This window comes from Hetaerina americana, unplaced genomic scaffold (assembly GCF_022747635.1).
Source record: "Hetaerina americana unplaced genomic scaffold, ioHetAmer1.1.p SCAF_1, whole genome shotgun sequence".
Classification (NCBI taxonomy): domain Eukaryota; kingdom Metazoa; phylum Arthropoda; class Insecta; order Odonata; family Calopterygidae; genus Hetaerina; species Hetaerina americana.
In genome coordinates this window covers 76,204,895-76,228,281 of record NW_027286069.1, presented here as the reverse complement: position 1 = coordinate 76,228,281, position 23,387 = coordinate 76,204,895, and the positions used below count along the sequence as shown (strand labels likewise).

At 35.8% G+C, this 23,387-nt stretch overlaps 1 protein-coding gene across 1 annotated transcript; it reads right to left on the bottom strand.

Moving 5' to 3' along the window:
• Positions 1-8,986: 8,986 nt before the first annotated feature.
• On the bottom strand, positions 8,987-18,135 carry Dronc (Death regulator Nedd2-like caspase). Its single transcript, XM_071583314.1, has 8 exons — positions 17,960-18,135; positions 17,480-17,649; positions 17,219-17,399; positions 16,963-17,136; positions 16,652-16,878; positions 15,271-15,383; positions 15,073-15,182; positions 8,987-11,752 (listed from the first exon to the last, which is right to left on the bottom strand). The coding sequence occupies exons 1-8, from the start codon at positions 18,089-18,091 to the stop codon at positions 11,627-11,629; spliced, it is 1,233 nt and encodes a 410-aa protein (XP_071439415.1). The 5' UTR covers positions 18,092-18,135; the 3' UTR covers positions 8,987-11,626.
• Between the last annotated feature and the right edge of the window lie 5,252 nt (positions 18,136-23,387).

The following is a 23,387-nucleotide window of genomic DNA, read 5'->3' as shown; positions in this document are numbered from 1 at the left end:
TGAAACCCTTCTTATGTTGTATTTTATTCAACTTGTGAAATCTCTAAGAGACGTCCATATTATGAGTGATGTTCAATGAAGAGTAATCATTATTTGATTATTTATGAAAATTTGAAGTGCGTAGTTTTGTTAGTTAAACTACCTTATACACAGATAACAACCCTGTTATGATTGAGGGGCTTGTGCATTCTGATTACACCTCAAGCTGTGCTTGTGAGAGAAAAGATAATTGCCATAGATTCAGATTGATTGAAGGGTAAGAGCCAGATGGAAGGTAGCCTGCACAGTGTCTGAACCTCTGTGAGGTGGCTGCAAAAGTATTTGACTTTAGTGGGGCTACCATTGAGTGATGGTGTCACATTACAAATACTATTGAGGAAGGCAACAGGAAACCACTACAATTTTCCCACAAAAAAATGGACTGTGTGTACCCGTAATTCCTGGGTAACTATGGGATTAAGCTCATTGAATAGTGCATGGGGACTGACAGAAAACAGACTAGGCTTCTGCTGTTGAAATCTCATGAAATCCTCAAAAAGTGAAAGTAGTAGCACTGTGGATGTAGTAGAGCCCCAAACTAGTTAAAGAGTGAGGACTGGGGCTGATGGGAAAATGTGAAGAGAAAATAAAGGTATATTAGGGCTGTGAGATGGAAGGGTAGTGGGGATTATTGAAGTAGTAATTCTAGATGAATATACAGTGGAGGGGAAGAGAGCCAGTGATGGTGGCAATAGTATTGAAAAAAAAAGGTAAGAAGAAGCATAGTAAACAGCAGATAAGTGATACACAATTATTAGTGGAAGTGAAAGCTAAACCAATGAAATAGGTAAGTGTCCTGGTCTATATGCCACCAAGCAGTCGTAGGGGGTATTAAGTCGACTGTGAACAAGATACAATCGATCAAAGGGTTCAACAGTGGGTGTCACTGAAAGAAAATTTGAGGACTCTAGAAAGTAACCTCCATTAGTAACTGTTTAGGGAGGGGGAATGTTTTCTGTATTGATACATGCTACGGCAGAAAGCTTCAAGCTGCAGTGTTTGGAAACCTGCGCTGTTTGTCATTTGTTTACCATAGCGAGTCAAAATGAACAATACAATTGGAAATCCCACCTAATGTAAAGTCCATAGAGTGATAACTTTCTTACTGGCAATAAACTCAAGGCTACTGACATTCATCAGGAAATTAATGCTGGGCACCGATTAAGTGATGAGTGACAGTGTTGTGCATCAGTGGTGTTGGTAGTTTAAAAGTGAATGGACAATTGTCCAAGACTCATGGCCATCTGTAAGTTCTTCTGTCAAAAGGCTGGGCTGACCACTGCAATCCTCGTCGTGAACAATGGTGTGGCCATTTTTAAACAATGCACCACTGCCTCACTCCACCTTCACTCATTATTCCATCAGTGTTCACTTCACGAAGTTGCCTGTGAATTTCAATTGGCTTGTAGTTTTTGCCAGTAAAAACCTACTCACAGATTGCCCTTAACAATTAGTGGGATTTTCTATTGCAGCACACATTTTAACAGTGCAGTGAACAAAGTAAATGAACCACAGCAGGATGTTTAGCCACCAAGATGGTTGTCCTAACCCTACCCATCACCATTATAGGCCGAAACGTGTTACTTTTTGTAACTGATGATGACTTTGTACGTCGAAACCCAGGTCATGTTTAATAAAAAATATATGTGGGATAACCAAGTATTTATTTTCTGTAAGTTACTTTCTCAACTAGATGATTGATTCTTTGTATTTGATTGTGATGGGGGATTGGAGTGTGGTTGTGGGCAAAGAGAAAGATGAGAATAAGGTTAAGGATTTACAGTTAAGGAGCAAGGAATGGCTGCAGGGAAAAGACAATGAATTCCTGCCGGAGGCATGGCTTGATCATAACAAATACTTCATTTAAACACTGCACTAGGGAGAAGTAGGAAAATTCTAGAGATGTAGAGCTCACCCACTTTTCATTGAAAAAGTGCCTGATATTATTTGAAAATGAATGACACAGGATAATGATGTCAAGAGGACTAGGCTGGAGTTGTTGACTCTGTGATGAATATCTCTGCAATGCAATAAATAATCTTGGAAGATGTTGTTACAGTCATGAACAAGGATGCAGTGAAAGGAAATGTTTAAATAGATTTCAGTACTTGATGAATCAGAAGGTATGGATCATAGGAGAAGTAGACCAAAGAACAAAATCCTTCAGAACCTGGTGCTGGAGGCAGATGAAGATAAATTGGACTTATGAAGTTAAAAATGAAGATATGAGGGTAATCCCAAAATTGAGGTATTTAATTTTAAATAAATAGAATAAATGCCATTATTTTCAATAATTAATCCATACGCTTAAGCTTAAACATTTTTCTATGAAATTGCCATTCCAGTTAATGCATTTTTATAGGAGCTGGGACAGTCTTTGTAAGCCCATGTCATACCAGCTTATGCTATGTCATTGATGAAGCATTGGACCTCATATTTCACCTTATCATCATCACTGAAGTACACTCACTCACGTACCTTCTTGCCAAGTGTCTTTTCAACTAAGGAAACAGCTGGTTGTCACCATATGCCAATTCTGGACTATAGGGAGGGTCGCTGATGATGTCCCTTTCAAACCAATACAGAAGAGTGACAGACAACATGGGGGGAGCTTTGTCACAAAGGAGGCTTATGCTCTCCCTTGCTCAACATTCCTCTTCTCTGGTTCTGAATCGCCCGTCTGAGTTGTTTAAGTGTCTCATAATACCTGACGGCCCTTATTGTGGTTCCATGAACCATTAAGTTGACAAGAAATACTACATTTTGATGCCAAAACACAATTACCATGATTTTGCCAGCAAACTGTTTGAATTTTCTGACTTGGACAAAGAGGAATGCTGCCACTCACCTGATTGTTCTTTGGTCTCAAGTGTGAAATGAGACACCCAGGTTTTTTCACTTGTAACAGGTGATAATGACAAGGAGAAAGATGAGGACCAACAGTTCCTCAATGAAATGGTGGCGAGCTGGTATGACATGGGCATATAAAAACTGCTACAGCAACTGTTACGGGTGTTTTCCTATTGTATCTCTATGTGTCATGATGTTGAAATCAGATTTTAGTTATAATCCCCTTTTTCTCATGCAAAACTTAATAACTTTTTTCCTCTATCATTAAAAATTCCAAACCATACTCTCCTACCTTCCTCCCATCTCCCCCTCTATCACAAAAACCAGTGACTAAAAGTATATGGAATTTCTCCTAAGTTCCTTTCTTTAAATGTTCAATCTTTATGGAGTAAGGTTGTTCATTTTCAGGTAATTCTTCAATAAAAAGGAGTGATACTCCCTTATTAGCTCAACACTGACTACTATGTAATGAAGTTGATTATTATGCAATCAATAACTGCTTCATTGTAAGAAGAATAATAGAGGAGATGACATTGCAAACCTTCTTTGAGCTTCTCACTTATCAAAATTAGACACAATGGTGAAAAAGTTAATGAATGAGCCATAGTTATCATTAAGTCCTACTTAGGGGTTATTGTTACCAATAGGTCTCCCTGTACCTGCTTTAATACTTTTTTAAATGAATTCAAAGTTACTATTCAATTTTAATTTAGTTGCAATGTTGAAAACAAATTTGGTGACTTTAATGCTGATTTGTTGTACAATTATACTCAGTTTATGTAATTAAGTTTCTCTCTTATTTTATTCCATTAGTTTAGCCGTAATCAATAATTTTCCTAAAAGAGTATCCCCTTGCTCCCCTACTGATACATCTTGTTGTATCCAACCTTCCACACAAATTGGTATCATGTGATATATAGCCTCCTATCTTACCACTCTGTTCTTGAAGTTGAGATGAAACTCAATAGCTTTTATTTGACTGAACTATTTAAGTAACCAAACGTTTTTATGATGCTAATATAATTGATGAATTCCTCTAAGTTTGACTAAGGAAACCTGGGTAGATTCATGACATTTTAATGCTATATTCAGCACTATCCTTATTAAGTTCTAAATACTTTTTATTTGTGCTTTTCCAATGAATGAACAATGAACTCTAGCCAAGGAAACAAGAATGTCAGGTTCACTCATGAGCTGATCAATATGAGTGCTGGAGTATGGAAGCTATAATGCCAATGTAAATTTTCTGATCCTTTCCTTCACAGTAAATATGAAGTACTTCTGAACCAATAAAAGAGTGAGATTGAGGAATTTAAGAAAGATCATAATAACCACCATATATTCATCAAATAATCTCTCTAAAGGTGCATGGGGTGTTATTAAACAACAATCCAGGCCAGCAACACTAACCTTTCATGACGTTCAATGACATTCCAATTTCCAAGCCTGTAGGCATTGCAAGCTGCTTCAATTGTCAATTCTACCGACTATACTAGTTTACCAACCTTCACTGTGATACTCTTGCCTCAATATTTCTATAGTCAGCCAACTCCATTGAGGTTGAAGATTTCCTATAAGCTTTTGCAAATATGGTTCTGCTGGTAGTAATGGTATATCCATAATCAAGCAAGCTGCTAAGCCCATTTCTACTCCTCTGTCAGCCACCTTTAATCTATCAATTTCCAATAGTTATTTTACAAACAATCTGAAAACAGCTGTGACTATCCCTGTCCATAAAAAGGGATCATACAATGAATCAAATAATTGGAGACCTCAGGCATTTCTTTTTTTCCTCAACAATGTTTGAAAAACTTTTTTATATTGAAATCGTGACTTGTTAATACCATTTTAACTTAGTATACATATATAATCACTAGATGGGCTAAACCTCCTCCGATTTCTACCAGTATAAAGCTATCACTAGCCTGCTTTATATCTGCTATTCTCCTATCTTTTGCTGTACTGCAGACTCTCCAAATTGACTCTTCCGCCTCCCTAATATAATTACTTTGCAACTGTCATTTTAGAAATGCCTGCCCTCTATAATCCATTTTCTTCTCAATGCCTTTTTTAAACTTCCGTCCTCAACATTTCCAAAAATACCAAGCCCAAATCCTAACCTTTTTGATCTTCCAGTTCCCCTATTCTCAAATCAGTTGGAATAGGATTTCATGCCAAGATGACTGCAAGGTCTAGCCTACCTTGCAGCAGTTCACACTAAGTTATCTAGTAGCACGAATGATCTAGGAGCAAGGTTCATTAACTATTTATTACCATTCATATAATTGTCATAGGTTAAACATTTTAGATAGTTTCCCTTGACCATCCTCTATAGTTTTTTAACATGACACCATGAATCTTATGGTTGCCCCAAATACATCAAAGGCAAAAAAACAGAACTGGGGAACAGATGTTGTGTGGACTACCTTTTGTCTGGTTCTTACCCTTTGACCTAAATTGACTGGGTCACCCTAGTGGGATCACTACTGCTAATACAGCAATAGGGATCATGGAATATAAAAGGCCTTTCACTATGTGAAGGTCCTGGTGTACATTTTCATGACAAGCAAAAGAAAATTTGTCAATGGCGATGGACAATGTCTGTATTTGTTCTAAAAGAAACTTTTAAAAAATATTAACTTTCCCAAGAACAATTCTATGCAATCTAAATATCTGGCAGGAAATAGAATGAAGATAAGCAAAATAATTTACATTAAATTTTCTTTTGCTTGACAGATGAAAATGTACACCTGGAACTTCACATAGTGAAAGGCCTCTTGTATTCCATGATGCCTATTGCTGTATTTACAGTATATTATATTATATATTAGTTAATGACAAAATTATTGTGCTTTACATTTCATGAGAAAATCATGTATAAAATGTTTTTAAATATCAACATGATATTTTATTGATTACTGACACCATTGTCGAAAATGGAAATAAAAGAAAATTATATGCTACTATTTACTACTAATATTACTCTTCCATGGACTCGTTAATGCCTTCCATAACGAGTAGTCTTTCATAGCCAACAGTACGTTTCTTTTGAATATTTTTATTGCTTCCTAAAATCCTACCTATGAACCAACACATTTACCATCTATTCTTGCTGGCACATGTCTCAGCTATTGTTCCGCCTCCCTGATGAAACATGATTTGTAAATAATACACTAGGATCAGGAATCAATAGGTTAAAATAACATTTACAGTTAATTTTATAAATAATATTAAAAATTTATTTGTTCACAACTCCTCATCTGAATGAGAATAAGCTTGACCATTCATTTCGTCCTTTTTCAATATATACATTCTCAAAACCACAACTTACAAATTTCTTTGTCAACATTCTTTTACATTATAAAAATATAAATGCAGTATTTTAACTGACTGTTAGGTACCTTTTAATAGTCTTAAATTTTGTTCCAAGATTAAATGAAGATCCACAAAAGGGTTAGAGATAATTTAATTCACAGGTTATCATGAAATATAAATTTATGGATGGATTAGGGAATATGCAAGAAAAAACCAAATGCCTCAGCATATACCATATTTAAAAAATGAGAGCCATGAACAAGTTCACTAAAAACTTACACATGATAGGCATAAAGTTAAAGGTTACAAAATGTATGAGCAAATTAAACCACTATAAAATAAGTTTAAAACGGTTGCACCATAGACACTTAGAAATGACTATTTCACCCACTTCGGGAGCCAAAATCACAACTATAAAAATACATATTAAACTGAATTCCATCCTATGTCCGATTAAATAAAAATCCACTACCTAATTTGATGTCATATATTCAGTTTGTTTCATCCAAGCTAGAAATTCCTATTCAAATTTCCAATTATTACAACTGTCACGAGGACCAACATTCTGTTTTACTTCATGGAAGGAGCAAAGCCAAACATACCATAAGACAATACTGAAACTTGTCGTTGCTGGTCAGTGGGCAGCTGTTAATGGAAAGACAATACGAGGGTCATCCGGAAAGTAGTACCCGTTCGTGCCGCATGAAGTGCTGACGACGCGAGTAGCCGCTGGACGAGGTCAGATAGCTTCAGTGGCTTGTCTGCCTTCTCTGAGCCAAGTTGCGTGACGCTAGCATTGCCTGTGTTGTTTCTGTGATTGTTTACAATGTTTAAAAAAATTAAGAACGCCGCCAGTTGTGAAGTGAGGGCAGTGATAAAATTCCTCAATGCAAGAAACGTTCGCCCATGTGATATTCATCGCCAATTAAAGGAGGTGTATGGAGACAATGTAATGGACGAGTCGTCTGTTCGGCGGTGGTGTCGCAACTTCAACATGGGGAGGGGGAACACACACGACGATGAGCGTTCGGGGAGACCGTCTGTCATTACAGACCAACTGGTGAGCTCAGTTGACGAATTCGTGAGGAACGATCGGCGCGTCACAATTGATGACATCTGTGAGCATTTTCCCAATGTTTCTTGAACAATTGTTCATGAAATTGTTAAACACCATCTGCATTATGCAAAAATTTGTGCAAGATGGGTCCCTCGCGTATCTCAATGAGCTGGCGGCGAAGGACTATGCAGCAGGAATACAGAAACTTGTCACACGTTATGACAAATGCCTTAATTTGCTTGGAGATTATGTTGAGAAGTAGTTTAAAGTATCCTCTTTCAAATAAAATTTTTTATGTTTGTTAATATTTACTTTTGTGTCTTTATTTCACGAACGGGTACTACTTTCCGGATGACCCTCGTATATACTCAGAACATTTTTAGACATATAATTTTAAACAATCTGTGCACAGCCTATCAATGCTTACTAATTTCAAATATGGAGCAACATTTTTACAAAAAGGATGTCTTCATAATTCAATATATTCCTTTTGCATTCAAGAGACATAACAAAGACTCCTTTTCTCAACATAGAAACCTCTCAAAGACACTTTGGTAATATCTCAAAAGAGTTAAACGAATGTCTCCAAGACATTTGAGATATCTGGACGGGAAACACATTGATAGGCAAAAAACACACATGGCTGAATAGCAGCTCATTAAATAATTTCGACTCACACATCGGAAAAGAAAATACTTTGTTCTTCCACACACATTTTATTATGCCGACCTAGGTTTAGACTTACAAAGTCATCATCAGGCTGGGTGACTTTATCATCATAGTGATCATTAGGGTGACCTAGTAAGTCGAAACCTAGGTCACGCATAGTAAAATGTATGAGGGAGAACAAATGATTTGCTTTTTCGATAAGAATCGCTTCCACAAGGTGATGCCTCAAACCATTCTATTCACTCATTGACATTGACTCACATAATTATTTGGAATTTTCAGCACCTTATCACAAATATTTGAGTAAACACAAATGCACAATAAAAGTACATAGAAAAGTTAATGTTCTTGGCTTATTTATGCTACCCGTTATTAATACATAATACTTTGTATAGCAACTAGCAATGGAGCAGATACTGTACATTTCAGTTATGTTTATGTTCATTGGCCTGTGACTAGGAAGTCGGGATTGAAATTAAAGTTATATGAAGTTCTACAAAACAGGGAACTAGAGTACATCCAAAGGATTTGCATTCAAAGTGGTCACACTCTTGAATTCACCAAGCATCACAGGCATGAATCACTTTGTGATACAACCATATTGACCCCTTCAGAGGGTTATACATACCAACTGGGATGCAAACACCTAATCCATTCAATTGTTAAACATTCTATATGCATTCACTTTTGTTTTGGTGACATGAAACTTCTATTTTAACAAGCTTTTCAAACAAACAAAAATAGCAAAACAATGCACTAAATACCCAAAATGTTATTCAAGAAAGACTGTGGGATTACAAACCGTGATGACAAATTATGAGACAGTACCCAAACTTGTCATAGCTGGCCAACAGGCAGCAGTTATTGAACTTAATCCATGACACTAATAGGTAATATATCAGTATATACATATATATGTATATGTGTGTATATGTATGTATGTATGTATATATATATATATATGTATGTATGTGTATATATATATATATATATATATATATATATATATATATATATATATATATATATATATACATAAATATTAGTATGGTGAAAATGATGAATTAGAACCACTGTGCATGCTTGATGTAGCACCACCTCAAGCCTAATGGCAGTCTACTTTGTATACGTGACAACATGAATATCCAAGTTCATGGCTTAATGCCATTCCTACATGGCAGGAAGCATGATGATAGTTCATAGACTGCACATACCTCTCAATTAGAATAACATCTCTAAAACATCACAATATGCTTTTTATGGAAAACATGCTGAAAGATGATAAACAAAGACAAACTTCAAAGACATTTAAGCGTGTTACATGTTAATTAAATTCATAAAATGTTGCCTCAAGGATGTCAAAATATAAGCATTCATGAAAAATGTATAAAGGCAGTCAAATGAAAAGAAACAAGAATGATTTTTGTCAACAGTATGAATTAGTGAGACTTTTATGCAGTACTAATATATTTTCTTCGTCAACGTTAAGAAATATTGAAAAAGGGGACACCAAATCCTTGTTTCCTGCTCAAAATTAAAAAAAAAAATCTTATGCAGTCATATTGAAAAGTAATAAAAAAAATGGCATGTCAAAATGCTTGAGCCATGGAAATTAGGGAAAAATTTGTATATATTTGGAAAATCACAAACCAGATGAATAATGCAAGTTACACAGGTCTCATTTCCCTTATGCCATACACTTTGCTTCGCTTCATTAGAAATAACTCAAAAGTATGAAATGGGCTAACATGGTATGATTGTGTTCTGCATAAGATGATCACACTCAATATCATAAAAACTAAAGAATGTACATGCATGACTGTACAATAATACGTATTTTTATGTACATTCTATACAAAGGATGATTAATCAAACAAAATTCTCAATAATAAGGCTATAAAAATGTTAATACCTGTTTCTCTAGCTTTCAGATTTATAGTAACATGGATACACAGCCAATTTACTTCACACATGAAAAAGGTTTCTAGCCATACAAAAATTCAATGGCAACTAATACATTTGCCTTTTCTGAAACATTTAGTTGATCTTCTGCATTCTTCTTGTATATTCTGAGAATTGAACCATCCTCCAAAATAAAATTTTTATGTACATATATACATATTTAACCCCGTGATTGATTTGCAGTTTCCTGGGAGCAGATGAAGTTCTTTATTACAGACCATAATTTAGTATTATGAAGTTTAACATCATATTCAAAAGGATAAATTACGGAAGACAGTTTAGAAAATGGAATGTAGAACCTTTAACCAGAATGATAAGGCAGTATTATCAGCAGGTTGTAGTGAAAATCATCAGTGAGGAATGGGAGCTGGGAGAACAGAAGAAAAATGGGAACATCACAAAAGAGGGATATCCAAAGCAGCAAACAAAATTTTAAAAACTATGGAATATGAATTAGAAGATCAGAAATAAGAGAAGAAATAAAAGAATGCTAACACAGAGATTGGTAGAATAAAGTATAAAGGGTTAAATGAAAACCTGAGAAAGTAAACAGATTGGAAGAAGGATGGCGGAAGGAAAAATGCAAGGATATGGAAAGTTTAGAAAGAAAGAGTGCAACTGATGTGCAATACAGAAAAGTGAAGGCACTTTCAAGACGGAAGATGGCAAAATCCATTAAAAATATCAAAGATATGCCAGGAAATTTGAAATATATAGAGCTTATAGGGAAATATATAGAGACTTGAAATCACATTAGGTCATTGAAGTGGGTAATATTCCCATGGAACTACCGCTTAAAAGTTTAGGAGAATGTGGAAGGAAGAATTTTTATGGACTAATTTGTAGCATTCACGAGAAAGGAATTTGACCAGAAGATTTAGTCAGATGTATTATTCTTATTCCAAATAAAAAGCAGCCATATGTAACAACTAGAGAACAATAGTTCGATTTCACCTGCAGCTAAAGTGCTACTTTGGATCATCAAAAAGAGAATGAAGAGTAGGGCAAATGGGGGATGATCAGAATGAGTTTAGATAAGGGAGAGAGACACCCGATGACAGCAGCAATGTGGTCACTATTAGAAAGGAATATAGAATTGAATCAGGATGTATTTGTTTGTTTCATAAATTTTAAGAATACATTTGATATTGAATTGGCTAGGTAGTTCGATAATGAATGTAGAGCAGAAAATATAAATAGAATGGAGTGATAGGTGGTTGAAGACAGTGATAGAGAGTAGAATGCTAGGCATGCATGGAAGGGGCAGGAATAGGATAGGAATGTTGAACTTAATGAAGGGAGGGAGGAATTCTGTATAATCAAAGAGGAGCTTATTATAATGTAAGATATCACATGTGTTTTGTAAAGAGAGGCAAAGAAATTTGTAGTTGTCCTGTTGTATAGGCTGTGTCCATTGAAAATCTACCCTAAATGGTAGAATAGAAATAATAATAATATATTTTCATATATTTCTCTCAAAATTTCCATCCAGAGAAATCATGGTATGTAGATCAAAATTAAATCCTCCTTTCGTCCCACAAACCTCACATCTTAAAAAAAGATAAAAATGTCTATCAAAATGTATGGCTATCAATAGAGAAAATTGTTTTACAAGGATCATGTGGCATGAAGTTCAGCAAAAATGGAATAATAAGCTATAACTTCAGCAGTTTCAGTAAAAGTTTTAGCACAAATATTAGAATTTTTTTCATTTGATAAAAAACACACTCAGGGTCAATCTTTTCTACCATCATTATAAACACCCGGGTTAAAGTAAAATGTTTTGAATCCTCTATTTTCAAAGGATGTGGTCTGCATGGTTCCAGACTCTGATATCAGTTTCTCCAACTTTTCATCCACCTGTAACAAAGGGAATCACAATAAATTTACATGATAAAATTTCGCCATGGAACCTAAGCCCACCCTCATAATGATTATGAGGGTAATCCCAGAAGTACCCGACCCAACAAAGAAACCGCAAAAATGTTGGAAAAAATATATTTACTTTTCAAAATAATCGTCTTTCAGCTCTATACACTTTTCCCAGTGATGTTCAATAAGTTTGAAACCCTTTTTATAATAAGAACTGTCTTGCTCCTCAAAATAGCCATTAACTACCAACATAACTTCTTCAAGGTTTGAAAAATCTTTGACCACCGATCCATTTTTTCAAGTTTGCAAACAGAAAATAATCCGAGGGGGCTAAATCTGGCGAATAGATTGCATGAGGTAGCAATTCAAACTAAAATTCATGAATTTTGGCCATTGCAATAACGGATTTGTGAGCTGGTACATTGTCTTGATGAAACAACACTTTCTCCTTAGCCAAACGAAAGTCGTAAAGGTCGTCCAAAATCAGTTGTTATGCCATAAAACACTGATGCTGTGCAAGAACTAGCAAAGGAAGATGGTCATGTGGCTTATCGTGAGATTGAGGCATCCTTAGGGATTGACATATGATGCAAGAAGAGCATCACTGAGATGTTGAATGTACATTTAGCCGTGAAAAAAATTTGTTCGCATTGGATATCGCATAATTTGACAAAAGCTCAAAAAGATGCTCGTGTCAATTGGTGCAAAGAAATGCTCAACAAATACAATCTTGGTGCATCAAAAACTGTGTGTAACATCTACACAGGTGATGAACCTTGAATCAATGCCTATGAGCCCAAAACAAAACAACAATCCATTGTATGGGTCTTCCAAGATGAGCCAAATCTGACAAAAGTGATCCATGCACAAAGCACATCGAAGCAAATGATCGCCTGTTTCTTCGGAAGAACTGGACATGTGAGAACGGTACCGTCAGAGCAACGTAGAACCATGAATTTTGAATGGTACTTGAGCATTTGTTTGCCAGAAGTACTTGGTGAAATACGGAAAAAAAGCGGCAACGAAGGATCATTCTTCATCGTAACAATGCAAGCTCTCCCACATCAGCTGAAACAACTAACTATTACTGACCTACCTACTACTGACTGGCCAAAAAGTAGAATTGATGGGTCATCCTCCATACAGCCCTGATTTATCACCAAATGATTTCTTTTTATTCCTGTTTATCAAGTAAAAATTTGTGCAGCCAACGTTTTTCGGCACCTGAGGAAGCCGTTGATGCATTCAAAAACCATGTTTTTGAGGTACCTTACTCAAAGTGGAAAAAGTGTTATGAAAATTGGTTCGAGCTCATGCAAAAGTGTATTGATAATCATGGAGAATACTTCGAAAAACAATATTGCCATTTTCAAATATAAATTACTATCTTTTCATTTTTAGGCTCAAAATATAAAAAGCAACCCTTGTGCATTGAATGAATAAAAATAGGAAATATCAAAAATGCACACACGAAAGATTTCATTTTGAACTAGCACAAACATACCTATATATTTTATACATGTTGAATACTCAAGCCTTCCAGGATATACACGGTTTGTATAAAAAGTATGGGAAAAATAGATTAAATTCAGTTATTACCACAATGCCTCAAATTCTTTGAAGTATCACCCTTGAGTATCAACACACTTTTGCCAGCAGATTTCCCACGACTTGCATGCTCCCTTGTAGGGGGATTCTGGAAGGGCCTAAGGGTACACATGCAAGCTTCTATGATGGCACATGGTGGTGTCCTTTGAGGGAGGATTTCACTTTTGAAAATAGGAAATAGTCTGCTGGTGCCAAGTTGGGACTATAAGGAGATTGGGGAATCATCGCAACCATCATAATTACTGATATTTTTTATACAAACCTTGTACACTTCCACCACCCATGTTGCTAGGAAAAGTTTCACCAGTGAAACTACTTTCCCAGCAACATAGACAGGCATGGAGGAAATCCTGGAAAATTTGGATCTTCAGCAACATCACACCACAGAAGCATTCACAAAGAATATAAATATATAAATGGTTTGTTATGAAAATATGTTATTGTGGCATGGCTATCCATGGCAGCATGGTAACACCGGTCAGGAAATGTGGTGGGAGGTCTGCCCTTGCAACACAGCCAGTTACCAGTTTGCTCCAAGTAGTCTGAGCGGAAAGAAGTACCTCCACATGATGTGTCTTTTTTTAATTTGTAACACACTTTTGTGATAAAGCTCCCAACAAGGGCCCTCCAGTCAGTAGTCCAACACTCTACACCTAGACTAACGCAACCCACGCTGTTAATATATATTTTGTCATACATACTTTGAACTCTCTTGGTATTTCAGAAAAATATTTAAAAGCAGAGTTCAAGTTAATAGGAGGACAAATAAATTTAAAAGTTTAAGCATCACAGATATAATTATACTATCCATACTTCAGGGGGTTGTAGTAGTCCAGAGGTAGAGCGTTGGAGGGCTCGGGTTCAATTTCCAGGCAAGCCTCTCAGGGCACCTTCAGCTCCACCCAAGCTCCAAGCAAGATTTTTTGGGTACCAAATTTTCCTGGGAAACCATAACCGGCACAGGGAAAGGAACTGAAGCCCCTACCCTGATGTATGAATTTCACATGCCATCGGGCTCAGTACTGAGTGAACTCTACCATTAGCTACCTAACCGACCTTGGGGTTGATTACTGTTTTTATGGTTTTATCCATAGTTCACCTTTGACTCATTCTTACTTTGGCTAAAAATGGTCACACAAATGATCAATGCCCAGGGTGGGCAACAACTCAAGGAACAAAAAGCACAAAGAAACTGCGGGAGATGCCGCAACATTAACTTTTAATGGAGTCATCCGCTAATGTGCTGAAAAGGCACCACAATAGCACACAGTGATTTTTTGGCCAGAGACCATAATGCAAAGTTTTAATTTCAGGGCAATGTTGCCAGCTGAGGATAAAGCTTGGTTCGCAAAGTCATTACAGTATTGCAATTATCGATTCAATCTCATGTTTTTTCAACCATTTTACAAAGAAAATATTGAAAACTTTTTGTCTCTAGTAATAATTACGAAATTTTCAGCAGTTTTGCAGGTATAAACCATCAAATCTAAATAAATATGGTTCTCCAAATTTAAAGAAAGTTGTATAATGCTATGAAGTTCCAGTAGATGCTGTTAATACAGAACTCCTTCATGGCAATAACGCCACTTGTTTTGAAATATTATGACAAATATAAAATATTTTAAATCCACCTTCACCTCTTTTAGCTCAAAAAGGGCACATTTAAAGTAAATGTAATATGAGCAAAAGCATGTACATACCTTTTTAAGCATCTCCATAATTTCAGTATCCCATGCATGATCCATAAAAACCTCGCACACAGCTTGAATGTACCAGGTGCCATGAAAACAGTCTCTATGGGATTCATGCCCTGAAAAATTCACAAAACATTTACTATTTTTTCTCTACAATCAATTATCAAAATGAGCAAAAATTCAATAGAACAATGTTTTACACACCGTCTACAGTTGCATTTGCAATCAGCATATCAGAATATTTACGCAGTGGAACGCAATAAGGTTGTCCATCCAATGCTGTTCGATTCCTTTGAATATAATTCTTTTCAAACCCTCTGCAACAAAATAGCATACAAATTAACTCAAATTTATTCTTCCCATTTTTATTAAATAAATTGATTAATGATAGAATTGGCATTGATAAAAATTCAACAAGAGAAAAGAGAGAATTAAAATAGTGGCATTTTCTTAATTTACCAGCTTGGCATTAACTCTTTCTTTATTGTACAAATTTCCTTTAAATATTTGTACAGCCTAAAAACAATTAATGATTTTAAATATGTGAACTGATGGTTAATGACAACCATGTAGTTGGGGGAGATATTTTAAGCCAAACTAATAATAATAAATTAATTCCTTCCACACTGTATTATCACAATATACTTATTTCATAATGAATGTTTTCATGCATATCTTTTGTGCGTAGATAAAAGAGTAAATAAATAATAAACTCAGTTGAGAAACTGATAAGGTGAAATGAATGGTTGAAAACGTATTGCTGGGATAATAAGAGTTGACAAAGGAAAGGAGAAATGGGTACACTGTACTGAGAAGTGAAAAAACCATCCAGAAGTAGGAAGGAAAAGGGGATATGACAAAAAATTATTTGAACCGAGAATTCAAAAGAGACAAGAGGAATTTTGGGCCCAAGCATACTTGATGATAAGTTAGAAATTGGAATTATGGGAATTTTAATCAAATAAGGTAGTAAGGGAAGATAATATTCCTGCAGTATTACTTAAGGGTTTACGAGCCTGGAAGGCAGTTTTTATGAACTAATTGGTAGCATTTATGAAGCAGGAATTCAACCGGAGGATTTTGACCAGATCAGTTTTAGTTCCATTCCAAAAAATGGGAAAGGCAGCCATATATGAGGGCTATAAAATAAAAATTTCATTTTGCAAAACGTTGTTGTGGTACAAGGATAACCAATTAGAGGATGGAAAGAAGGCTGATGATTAGATAGGGGATGATTAGTGTAGGTTCAGAAAGAGATTAGAAATGTATGAAACAATAGCAGTATGTTTTGCTCCAATAGGAGGGTTCCAAGAATGTTGCAATACGTGATCCATGGCTTTTCCGAGGGTAGAATGAGTGCAATATGATAAAATTCAATCGAAAAATCCTGTATGCACAAGGTTACCACATTATTTGTATAAAATGGTAAGATTACTCATTTCTGCAATTGCACACTGCCAAATATTGCATTATTTTTTAAAATTAAAATTCAAATTAGTCAGCAAAATCCGGAATTACGCACAATCCAAATTTCTAAACCTTCAACAGGGATCCCACTACCCACATTAGTCAAAACTCCACATACCTGCATGCTTGAAACAGAAATATTTTTGGTTTATTGCGCAAGTGGATACATTTTTCATTTGTAAATAGATTAAGAACATATGTCATAGAGAGAGGCTTCCCATCTGATGCAATAAAATGAGTTTCTCCATCAATTCGTTCACCGTGGCACGAAATAACCAAAACACAAGAATCGACGTCCTTATGTTTCTTGTCAGTAGAAAAATTTTCCAGGATATTTTTCATGTCCTGAAACAATGAAGTGCTATCTATTATTGACACCAAATAGTAGAGAAATAAACATTGTAGCAAGATGCTTCATAGAAAACATACAAGACCACACAAATCAGCATGGATTGTGACATCATAGCCTAGTCCCTCAAAAAGTTTGTGAAGATTCTCTTCGTCCACTTCAGCACCATTTCTTTCTCCCTTAATGTCATTAATGTATTTTTTTATGTTTATTATCAAAGCATATCCTTTTGGTCTTGACAGCATTCGATAGATCTGAAATACCATGCAATTATTTGTTATTCGGTTGGCTAGATTTGGCCGTACACTAATAAAAATAAGGAAATTAATCACTCACCATCGTTTTGTGCTGAGGTGAACTTCTCGTCGGAGTTTCAGCTTTCCGAACCACAACCGGCTGTGGGCGAGTACTTAAATTAACTTTAACATTTGGATGTTGAGAAGCGACGTCTCTAATGCTCTGAACTGCGTTTGGCGACTCTTGGGTAATATATTGTGGCAAAATATAAGGATGGGTCCTGGACAGGTAAAATCGAGAATCATTAACATATCTTGCGTCAGTCTTGCTAACTGCAAAAACGGAGTAACTTGTACACACGTATTTTGGTTAGGTGGATGGGAAACCATTTCACTTTCTGGGTCCAGAAGAACGGCCAGGTCTCTATATCCTGTATCATTCAATGCTGATACAAGATTCTGGAATGCTTTTGGACCTCGAGTTTGGATATCCAAAAACAATTCTCTCCGCGAAGATATGCAACAGCGCTTCTGTAAAAAAAAGTGCACAAAGCGCTCACTTATAATTCAAGTATTTCAAATCCCACTTATAGTCTCTCCCCACTTCACAATCATTGATCATCGACAACTTGATGACAATAAAAGTTAGATGTAACATTCCACAACATTTATGGCCAACTGAGCGTTTAAATGGAGATACGTCATTTTAGGTATGTTTTTCCAGAATTAGACGCTTAGGACACAATAAATTCTGTGGAAAATAACAACTAATACTTATCATCATGACATTTCCTCAAAAGGGAGTTGACTTCAACTACTTAAATATCGAAAATATATCTACCTGATAAGGCTCTACCATTATAGCTGTAAATACTCCCTTTTCAATTAACTTAGGAATAAGTGTATTGAGATCAGTTCTATCGACAAGTGTTTTTAAATTTGCCGTGATAATGTTTCGGTGTTCAGTATCCATTTTTATCAGTATCGTGTCCAAACCTGACCTATTCTCCCGGACACTGAAATAGGTCGATTACGTTGAGCGTTTTAGGTTTTCAGAATCGCCACTTGAAAGTCGGTGTCATTGCATTCGCTAAGATATCACATCATCCATGTTTTAATAACATGACCGCGAGAATGACGGCATACAAATGTCACTTTCATGCGTTTTCGAGTGTGTAAAATGTAGCCAGCCGAATTTTTGTACTTTAATTTGAGGTCGATTTTTATTGCTACCTTATTATTTGTTGGCCCACATCACAATGTTTCTGCCATAGCTATAGAAATTAAAGTGCACGGTTTAGGGAGGAACTATCATGCATCAGTGAGTCCTATGAAAATTTTAAGTTTTTCTCAGCTCTCGTAGAGCCGTATATAAGGAATTGTATTGCATGGTATAAAGGTATGGTAATTAGATCTTAATCTTCACTATAATTATGCTGTGAAAGATGTTATTAGGAAGAATTCTCTAAAAAAAATCCTGAGGTCAGTTTTTCAAAGTTACGAGTCAGCTATTAGGTAATTGTAAATTACGCTTACGAATTCCGCCGATGGTAACAAATGTCACTTATTACTTGCCTATAGTATATATAATTTGCATTTGAAGACATTTAAGGCTATTTTCAACAGACTTGTAAATCGACTTTGAGAAACGGGCCACTGATTTACTGCCGTGATGGCATTACTAATAAAATATCGTGCACATCCACATTCGCGAAACATATTATCTTAATGTGTATCATTATAAAATACCCTTGTTTACACCTAAAATTATACTTATCTGTAGGTTCATGAATAAATATTAAATTTCGTGAGGCGATTCCTGTTTAGCTATTCATATATTTTTTTAAATAATAGTTCATATAGGTACATTGCAGAAATCTAAGAGTAAATTTTGGAAATGGAAGAAACACAGTACTTACAAGGTTGGTATAAAAAGTATCGGTAACAATTTTTTCCTGACGCTTGCGATAAGTGCTGAATTTAGACCATCGGTTAAGTGTCCCCATGATCACAGATGGTATTGGCATTGATAAGATGACAGTGCACACCATAATCACAGAAATTTTGGCGATAAGAAAGATCTGCACTACATCTTTCCTAAGGTCTTGACGGACGACCAAAAGTAGAGTCGTGTATCTGCTTTAGAAGACCTTCTGCAAAGGCATCGCGACGATTCCCCAACCCCCTTACAGTCCCAGTTTGGCACCGGTAGACTATTATCCGTGCAAATTCTCACTACCACAGTCACCATACTAGAGCCCAGTAAAACCTGCATATCAAATATAATTGAACCAAAGCTGCAAGCCTAAGACTAAAGTCAATGGGACTAAACTTGTATAATAAATTGCCACAGACATACTAAGACATAAGAGATGTAACACAATTAAAAGACAAACGAAAAATTTCTAACTAAAAAATATTAATACAGTGTCTGAATTTGTAAATGGTGAAATATGATGTAAGCATAAAATAAAACCTATGAAAAACATATGAACATCCATATATGATAAAAATACTTTTTCTCTCTTTATTAGCAGCAGCAAAGAACTTTGAGCGATATGACGAAAAAAAATGCAAAAATTGCCATGCAAACCTTGGGTGACTAGGACAATAGTACTGTGAAGTCAGTAGACGTACTAGCCCAGTTTATTGCTACCAACATCCTTAGTGGCAAAAATTTCCCGAGGGTAGGTGATGGACTGAACAGGAGAAGATAATTGTTGCATCAATGTACAAGAAGTCACTGAAGACATATATTCACCTGGAGCGCCTATATCCCACCTACAAAGTAAAAAGATATCAACTCAAATGGTAAATAGAATTCATTTCTAGGTTTGAATTAACTCACAAATATTCTTCTCATTGAGAAAGCACATTAACCACATGGAACATATTGATTGGTTTTGCACTCTGTCATTTGAGGAAATACCACTCAGAGAGCAACTGTGGTTTAAAGAATAAACAGACCAATTGCTGGTTATTAAGACTTTGAGACTTGTAGGATAGGTAAAGTAGCTAACCATACCCTGGTTTTGATTCTACAAGGATTACGCCAACAATTGAAGCAGCCTGTGGCACACTATTTCTCCCAATGGGGAATGGCTTCTTTCCATTGGACACAGTAAAAACTGTGCTCTCTTCATGTGATTGTTGAGGACCGCTGGTAGTAGCCACAGTATGTGACCTGGGTACAAAAATTTTGCATGCCTTAAAACTTCTTGATGTGACCAAAAAAATACCTGAATTCATTTACTATGGAAAGAAATGTTATACTTTCTATGACTCTTTTCATCTATTGAAGTGCCCATGGAATTTATCAGAAACAGTGCCAATGTTTCTCTGAACAATGAGAATAGTGAGATTTGCTGACCCCGGTGGTGGTAGGGTAACGTCCTCGTCTGCCAACCCAAAGGTCATGGGTTAAATTCCTGCCTGGGTGGGCTTTCTCCACCTATGGCTTGAGAGTTTGTCATTGCCCATTGTTATGATTGTTAATAGCCCATTGTAAAGGCCAAAATTTGGTGTTCTCAGACTTATGCTAAATTAATAAAAGATGCAGTGCTCACTGGGGGCACATTACAAGTTCACATACATTAGGCTGAATTCAGGCTTTGTACAGTCATCTCAATAAGTAACAGGAGAGCATCTGAACCCAATAGGTTACATAAGAATGAGAATGTCTACCGATGCACAGCAAGCTATTCAGTTGCAGCAATCATTAGTGGCCTAGTGGCGAATGGTAAGCTAAGTTGCCTTGTATGCTTTATCTTAGTCATCACCTTTTGATGTTTATTCATTTATACATTTTTTGGAGTTCAAATTCAATTTTGTGTGCAGTTTATGTAAATATCCTTATAATGGAATCAATTCTGTTTTTGGTGCTTATGTACAGCAGCAATCCATACTGTCCACTTTGTTGATTTTGAAAATAAACTGTTTTGTAACTTTAATGGTAGGCCAGCTGAACCTTCAGGCATGCTTGGGCTGATATGTCAGTTATGGGAGGAACTCCATTTAAAATCCTGGAGAATAATCATTACTGAAATTGATGGCTGGCAGTTTGAGAGGAAAAGTCAAACACAGTTTTTTAGACCACCATGTCAGGGTGGTTGTCTATCCATGCTGGGGGCAGCTAGAAGGTAGTGGGGTGATCTGAAAAATGCAGGGTTTACACATCTTGAGCTAAGGCTGCTCAATCAGAATGTTATTAAGCATTTATTTGGCTCAGTTGGACGGCAAGGTTATTCAAATTTCAAACCAAATCCAGCCAAATCTACTTCAGTTTCAGGCAGCTTCAAAATCATTAGTAATTAATGACCTTGTTTTTAAAGACATTTACGGTGCTATTAATGAATATAGTATTCACCCAGAATGTGTGGAATGGCCCACTAGACAAGTGGGCAGTTTCCTTCCTCCTCACTGCCCACACAGGCCAGCCATTCAAGGAAACTAAATGGTACAATATTGAAAATTATTTTCAACATCATATGTGATAGGGTATAGCTATTGGAAATAGGCTGCCCCAAGAGAGAAGTCGCTGCCTCTGCTGAGCTTCCCTTATGATGGACACCCCCGTAATGACCATATCCAGGTGGGATAATTATTATTATTATTACTTTTTATTTGCCCAGATATCACAATACAAAAATACCAGGTGGGTGGTGTATGTACATGATATAAGGCACGTCAAAGAGGAGCAAAGACACAGGCTCAGTTAAGATACATAAAAGAAATGATGCTCATAGTTACATAAATGTTTGGTACAAACCCATTAACATTGGCTGTAACATGCACATGCAATATCAAATTCAGAAAAATCATTGATCATTAACATGAATCAGACCATGACCATTGCTAGAAACTAAAAGTATGAACTTACTGGTTGAGAATATTGTTGAGATATTCGTCAACCGAGTAGAACATATTGTGCTGTAGATATCCTTTTAATTTATGCCTGAATGCAGCAATTCCCTTTGTATCCTTGATACTTTTGGGTAGTTTGTTATATAATCTGATACCCATTTCATTGGGTCCTAATTTCAATGCTCTAGTTCTTATATTCCCATAATGGAAGTCATTCCTGCCTTTGGTGTAATGATGATGATAGGCAGAGTTAAGAGAATAGTTGCCAATGTTATTTTTTATATATAGAATTAAAAACATAATGTATATGCATGGGAGTGGTAGGAAATTTAATTCACGGAAAATAGGCCTTGATGGAGCATTGTGAGTGAGGTGGAGCATTGTGAGGTTTCCTGGTGATGATTCTAATAGCTTTCTTTTGCATTTTAAAGATGGTTTGAGAAATAGCAGCTGATCCCCATAATATTATACTGTAGGTTATATTTGAATAAATTTCCCCATAGTACAAATTGAGTAGTACAGTTTTACTTGTAGTTTCATACAGGTGTCTTAATAAGTAGCAAGTTGAACTTAGCTTGTCTTGAAGGGCTTTTACATGAGTATCCCAAGAAATATTTGCACATAGAGAAATACCTAGAAATTTGCATTCTGTCACATGCTCAATTGATTGGTCATTGATTTTTACCAGCAGATCATCTGACTAGTTCTTATTGCGTGTAAAGTATACCATTTTACTTTTATTTACATTTAAGTCTAGAAGGTTGTCTGTACACCACTTGTTTATTGCAAGTGTGACAGACTTAGATTTTTCCACAAGGCTGGGATATGTTTGTGTTATAATAATAATATTCAAAGAGTATTTAGAAAACAGGCTAGGACTAAATCATCTATTTACCTTGTAGACACTGTTAGGAAAGTTTAACATCAGCTGCTGATTTCAGTGATGTGAGCACATAGCATATCTTCATTTGTTGTATTTTTAAATAAATTAATATTGCTAAAATATAATTTATTTCCTTAACTAGGAAAGCAATACTAAAATTCATTTTCCACCAATCTAAGGTTATCTACTTTTCATTGGATGGTCCGTGACAACAATCAAGCTAAATGTATAGCTTGAACTGGTTCGCCTTCTCTTCTTTCTTCAGTTCTTTGAGCTATCTATCCACTTTAATCCATTAAAAGATAAAATAAATGATCCAATAAAATATAATATATGCCTTTCTCTTTCTTCCTCTTTTTACCTACAATTCACCCTACTATCATCGCATTCTACATTACTACCTATGAAATAGCAAACTTAGTATTTCCACATACTTTACTTGTGTGAATAGAGCCCAAATACTAGGAACTGCTTTATCCCCGCCTACTGTTAAACCCATTTCATCTTAGTACATGATTTGGTT